This window comes from Mytilus californianus, unplaced genomic scaffold (genome assembly GCF_021869535.1).
Source record: "Mytilus californianus isolate M0D057914Y unplaced genomic scaffold, xbMytCali1.0.p SCAF_14, whole genome shotgun sequence".
In the NCBI taxonomy this organism is placed as follows: Eukaryota; Metazoa; Mollusca; class Bivalvia; order Mytilida; family Mytilidae; genus Mytilus; species Mytilus californianus.
In genome coordinates, this window is record NW_026262626.1 from 15,687,292 (window position 1) to 15,694,449 (window position 7,158).

Genomic DNA, 7,158 nt, shown 5'->3' on the forward strand with positions numbered 1-7,158 from the left:
ATTGATTGAAAGCGATATCAAAGGATATTTATAACTTTTCATTATTCTTTGCAAAATGTTTAATTAGTTAAATTTCTAAATGACTTTCTCAGACATATTTTTTGGTCTTGAAACATACAGATTTAATTATGTTTTATATCGTTCCCAATATTTCATTTTAATTGCCAAATTAGTGACTTCTCATCTGAACCTGAAACATTTTAAATAACAATTGATAATTCTATCGCTTAATGCACTTAAACACGAAAACAGTTTCTCTTTATGTAAGAAATTTTTGTGACGTGTTCTTTATAGTCGATCATTACACTATAAAGCTCTGTGTACTGCAGCGTCCTATCTCATTCCAGTAGTTGTCAACGTCAACAGTGGGTCTCTATTTGAGTGGGAAATTATTTACAGCAAGTTCTAATCGTTTGCAAAGGTAAATGTTTTTCATTTGCTTTATATAGTATATTTAACTAAGGATGCTGTTATCAATATTTAAACATTTACAATAAATAGGCCATATATTACGTATAGTCAATCAATTAATTGAATCATAATCGTAATAGACCAAAAGTAAAATCACAAAAATACTGAACTGCGAGGAAAATTCAAAACGGAAAGTCCCTTATCAAATGGCAAAATCAAATGATAAAACACACCAACGCTTGCAAAATATAACTCTGAGTTCGGTGTATTGAACACTCAGTTAGTTTCGAAAATCCAATTTGATCGACATTTAATTTATAAATCTTTGATAGACTATTTAAAAGTTGATGACTAGAGTCCCGTAAAGATTTTAACATATTTGATGATACAACACCTCAAGGTATCCCTTTCTGTTATTTTTGTTGTCTGTGACGCTAATTCGGCTTATTCGTCTTTGGACGTTAATAAAATCAAGAAGAGCCACTCAGACGCATAAAATTTAGTAAGTGTTGTATTCCCTTTTTATCTCAATATTTTATGATTCGTATTACTTTTCATCGGATGGACTTAATGAATTCGATTTTCGATGTGAAATAACGATATATATAAATAGCATACTTTTCCTTAAACATAATATAATACATTGAGCACGTAGTAGGATATAACTAAACAAAGAAAGGTTCAGAAGGCTCACATATTTATACAAACACAGAAACATTGAAATATTTGAGAAAACCTGTGTCTGCATAAAAAAGTGCAAATTCATGATTCTTATTGAATGCATCGTTTGGATTTATTCAATTGAACCCTTTACCTACAGTTAGATAATTTCATGCATTACTAATATCACACATATGGTTGTTTCAGTGAAAACAAATATTATTGATGTTTCCATTGATGGTTATAAGCCTGGTACCTTTGATAACTTTAATCATCAAGAATAATTACTCAATCTGTGTTTCACCATGAAAAAGATTTGATCATGGTTTAACAGATGAATCAAATATTAAACGGGAACAAATGAAATTGAATTATCTTTTTATGCAATTTGGTACAGTGTGTCAAGCTTAATACTTTTTTTTACTTTTTAATCCATAAGTTATTATTAAGCAGGTTGGTTGTGTTAATGATGTATTACATCTTCACACTAATACACAAGTAAACCTGCAAGATGATGCAAACATGTGTTCCGTGTTCATGAAATACACCAAAAAAGTCTGACAGACAAACAAGGTTTAAAAAGTAAATGTTTAAATAATGCCTATCTGCGACTAGCTGTTGATGTATAATCATATCCTTTTTTTTGTCAAAAAAAGAACAAGTGTATGAATAAAAAGTTATGTTGACAAACGTCAAAAATAGAGCAATTCAATTAAGAATTTGTCAATGTAAGAAGAAAACAGTGTAAACGAAATAAAATACAGTAAATGTGGACTGTACTACGCATGTCCTTTCTAAGTGTACCTGCATTGTTAAGGGTATATTGGTGATAAATAATTAGAGTTCAATTAGAAATAGAAAAAATTCGTTCACAATACATACACTAATAAAGACTTTCGTGTTTGTTTGATTTTTCAGCACCAAAAAAATCCGTTATAATGTTACATAAACATCCTAAGATGATGACAATCGTGGTATTAATTGGCATATGTGCATGCTGTTTTAAAGATTCTTTAGCCAGACATAACCCATATACACCAACTCAATATCAGAAAAAGATTGCTCAAGGATTTTCCACGAACTATTTCAAAACCCTCAATTTCGATAAGTACAACAAGAAAAACTTAGATGATGTTTACGAACGAGGTTTCCGTAATTTACGATTACGATGTAGAGCAGATCTTGATAATTTGAACATGGCTGTCTTTTTAAACAATTTAGAAACTGTCGTGGACGATTGTCTTGCTACGAACATTGCTCCAATAGTTTCTTGGATCCATCACGATGCCGAAGCTTTCGCTACTGAATCACATCGAACAAAATATTTGGAGTGGTGGACTAGTGTTGCTGAAAAGTTGAAAGATAAAGACTACAGACTTTCATTCAATCTATTTACAGAACTTGGAGTTGACTTATGTGAAAATGCATGCGCAGAAAGTCTTAGAGAAAACACAGCAAAATACAACGATTGGACATCTGCTGTCGTAAAAAAGATAAGAGAATCTGGCGGAAAAAATGCTAAAAGGATCGTTATTCTAGGTTCTCCTAAAAAAACTGCAAAAGGGTTAGAAGAAATAGACCAAAACATTTATAAAAACGATCATTATATGATGGCAGAGTGGCATATCTATGCATCCGGACCAAATAAAAAACTAATAAACGACGGAAATCCAGGTCAAAAATATTGGGCTGGTACTGGAGACAATTTTGGAAAAAGCAATATCATGACTGCAATTGGATATGCCAACTATTTTACATCATTTTACAATTTGACCACTTATCTTGGTGCTTGGATGCCACAAGCTAATGAATTCGGGGACTTGAATCAAACGGAAATCATTAATTTTGGAAAATATTTTGTCCAAGTAGTCAAACCGATCCCTTGGTCCATGAATGTTCTTGATATATACTACGATACAAAGAACAGCAATTGGATATTGAATGAACAGGTTATCAAAGGTCAGACATTAAATATGTCACGAGTTCTGGATGACATTATATCGGTTATGTAATGAATTCAAAGAGACATTCCTTCTTCCATGGTATTTACATGCTCATATGAGCACTGAAGACATTCATAATAATTAAATCATTTATTCCATATTCAATAACTTTCCGAGGAAAATTTATAATACTGCTAAGAAATGAAGTTCCTAGTGACATATCATACTGAACAAATAAACTAGAAACACGAAGTGTGCAGTATTTTTGAAAAGCAGAAATTTTAAAAAAGAAAATTAAGGTACTTCAAACGTTCTGCAATTTTTATAAACAAATAAAAACGTTTATTGTATCCACTAAAAGAAAGTTAAAAGTCATCAGTGACGTCATAAAATTAAAAATTGTACATGTTAGTTGTCTCTATATTGAAGAGTGTCTTTGATATATTATGAGGTTTTCTAACCCAGAGTTTTTCTTATATGATTCAATATTATTTCTCTTTTTTCTTATTTGCTGTTTTGTCATATGATTTAGATTAGTTTTACTTGGTGTTTTCTGATGCAGTATTTTTCTCATGTAGATTCATATATTTTAACTTCTCTCATGTATCAGCTTTATTTCCATAATGTCAACGAATATATTTTCGTATCATATAATGGAGTGCGGGTTTTTTTACTGCGAAAGAACATTCATTCTTGGGGTACCAATTTTTGTGGTTTTCGTGGATGGCTTTATCCACGAATTTAAATGTCCAACGTAATATAACAACTGTTGTTTTATTCCAGACATTTAAAGATCCCCATGTAGGTTCGACTACATGGATTCTTTCATATTAGCCAACGCAATATGAACTAAATATACACTTTTTGTACAACTTCAGACCGGATTTTACACATTTAATCTTTGAAAATCTAAAATGTACGTCTGCTAACCTTTTAATTCTCTTTGAGTTCTACAATTCAAAGTACATTTGAAGAATTATCTTATATGTAACCGTTTTCGTTAGTGACATGTTCATGGCCCAGTTAATACCTTTGATGACCGTAAACATGTTCATCATTCATTCGGGAGATAATATGTGTCATATATAACTTCTGAACTGTTTACGCTGTATTTTCCTTCAATCGAGACAATTTTTAAGCATAGATGAATCAGCTTATTTCCAAAAGCTGTTAGAAATGAAAGAAAACAAGTGAGTGAAAACGAACACTTTATTTTACAATGTCCAACAAATCATTATAAAACAACATATGATTAATATGATTAATATCACGAATATTCCTTTTTGCAGTCCTCAAATTCGTCCATTCATTGTTTTTTTTTCTTCAAGAAACTAAAATCGAACATTTAAAAACCTACGAACAGGTTACTTTTTAGCTGTAAACAGGGGAATTGATACCCACGAATAAAATTTCTTTCACAGTAATGTTATTTTCCTACATATTATTACTTACTTTTTAAACGTGTATTTGGTTACCATGTGGTTAATAAATAAAGGCAACAGTAGTATACCGGTGTTCAAATGTGTTTATATGCAAAGGTAAATAATTTCATTTGTGCAGTAAAACAATATTTTCAATCAGATTGTTATGAAGGTGTTTGTTACATCCAGTTAAAAGGCGCAGAATATCTGCAATGTTGTTCTGGCTTTTGCTTCAATGAATAAAAATGATACCTTCAACATGAGATTCACGCTCTGGCATCTGATCGTGTTTATGTTGCCAATATGTTACCGTTATGAAAACATGTATGTGACGGAAATAAAAGAAAGCAAGCTAAACAAAAAATACGAACGGCACCTAGAGGAGAATCAATTTTCATTTAACAGAAACAAAAATCAAACCTCGAGTCCAGTAAAATTACATGTGAAAATGGTACATTATCATAGACTTTTGGTCAGCAAAACGATACATAAGTGACAGAAGACATACACGTAAAGATGTAACCATAGACACGAATCGTGTCTTTAGCCAGGCATAGAGATCATTGATGGGTTCAAATTAAAGTTGGTTTTCTTTCATTATTTCTTAACCAACTGCCTATTGGAAGAAACAAAAAAAAAAAAACGTATTTAAAAGACATGCCTATAAAATATTCTGATTACCACCATTAAAAAGTTAAATCACAAAAATACTGAACTCCGAGGAAAATTCAAAACGGAAAGTCCCTAATCAAACGGCAAAATCAAAAGCACAAACACATCAAACGAATGGACAACAACTGTCATATTCCTGACTTGGTACAGGCATTCTCTTATGTAGAAAATGGTGGATTGAACCTGGTTTTTTAGCGCTAAACCTCTCACTAGTATGACAGTCGCATCAAATTCCATTATATTGACAACGATGCGTGAATAAAACAAACAGACATAATAGGTAAAAATGTCAAAATAGGGATACAGCAGTCAACGCAGTGTCACAATCCTAATCACTACAAAAACAAACAAATATTTAACAAAGAAGCACAAAAAAGCATATATCACATTTTACAACCTCGTTCATTGCTTACTTATATCTGTATTTTATTTATGTATGCCAAATCAACCCATAAAAGATCGAGGGATTTTAAGCACTGGGACCGAATCGTAATTTTAACATTAACTCTGGCGTAGAATCGCGTGTTTGACGTCAGAATGTAAACGTCACACAGGTAGAGATATAAAATAATTTTGTCGTTCAAAGTATGCAAAAATTATAATAGAACAATAAAACAGTGGTGGGATGTTTAAAGTACAGAGACACGTCATATGTATCAATGAAACATAAAAAGTCACACGGACAAAGCACACAAGTAAAAATGAAAAATAATACAAACAACACAATGACGGGATGCATAAGTACAGATCCACGTCAAATGTATATCACCAAAAACAGATATAAGTTGGGAAATGTGTATCCCATATGCAGGTGAAGTTGGTATATTGCTACTAAGTTGGGGGAAATTGATAATTTTAAAATTAAAATTGTCTCGTTTGTCATAGATTCTGGTACTGAGGTGACTGTGTATGACAAATTCGAGGTATAAGTCTAAAAATGAGGCGGAGGAAGCCGTGTCTGTTGTTTATTTTAACTGTTATTCACACCGTTGATACGAAGTAAACATTAGATCAAACCTTTAGTTCCAATCTTCTCCACGAGTTTTGAGACGAAGTAAAGATTAAATAAAACCGTTAGATTTCAATCTTCTCCATGAGTTTTGATACGAAGTAAAAATATTTTTTTTAATGTAACAATATCTTTATTGCAGTTTTTAACTTAGTATCCCTCATGTTTGTTGTCTTCTCTGTGCGTTTTGATACGCGGTTTACTGTTAATCAAACCGTTACTTTCAGTCTTCATGAGTTTTGATTCGGTGTTATTTTTTCCATGAAATGTGATGCAGTTGTGTCTCCTCAATGAGTTTTTATATGCGGTTCACTGTGAATGAAACCGTTAGATTTTAGTTGTCGTCATGAGTTTTGATGATTTTCTCCAAGAAATTTGATGCAATATTTTCTTCTCAAGTTTTGATTCGTGGTTCACTGTAAATTAAACAGTTAGATTTCAGTCTGCTCCATGAGTTTTCACACGAGGTTAAATGTTAATCAAAGCCTTGGATATCTGTCTTTAAAACTGAGTTTTACTGTGTGTATTGCTGTTTGTTCGTTTAATCTGCATTGCCTAGCGGTATAGGGGAAGGTTGAGATCTCACTATACATGTTTAATCCCGCCGCATTGTTGAGCCTGTCCCAAGGCAGGAACCTCTGGTCTTTGTTAGTCTTGTATGGTTTAAATTTAGTTCATTTATGTGTTTTGGAGATTAGTATGACGACCGTTTTCACTGCACTAGTACACATTTTTGTTTCTGGGCAAGCTGAAGCCCGCCACCGGGTGCGGGATTTTTCCGCTGTGTTGAAGATCCATTGGTGGACTAGGGCTTGGTCTTGCTCTTTGGTATGACTGTTGTCTCTTAAACAACCTCGTCCTTCCCAAGTTTCTCAGCCTCATACAAAAAAGTTTATATTTTTCTGACATTGACCTAATATTGTATATATAGCTTTGTGTTTAACATCATTTATACGAGAAAATTCTTTAGTCCCCAAAATAGAGACACCATAATCAATCACTGACCACACAATTGAATTGTATTCAAGTATTTATACATACT

At 32.3% G+C, this 7,158-nt stretch overlaps 1 protein-coding gene across 1 annotated transcript; it reads left to right on the forward strand.

Moving 5' to 3' along the window:
* Positions 1-322: 322 nt before the first annotated feature.
* LOC127724281 (uncharacterized) lies at positions 323-4,521 on the forward strand. The gene is made up of 2 exons (XM_052231205.1): positions 323-421; positions 1,990-4,521. Exon 2 carries the CDS (start codon positions 2,010-2,012, stop codon positions 3,081-3,083), a length of 1,074 nt encoding a protein of 357 aa, XP_052087165.1. The 5' UTR covers positions 323-421; positions 1,990-2,009; the 3' UTR covers positions 3,084-4,521.
* The last annotated feature ends 2,637 nt before the right edge of the window (positions 4,522-7,158 follow it).

Excerpts from the sequence above, each read along its gene's own strand:
- LOC127724281 (XM_052231205.1), top strand. The coding sequence starts at position 2,010 with ATGTTACATAAACATCCTAAGATGATGACAATCGTGGTATTAATTGGC.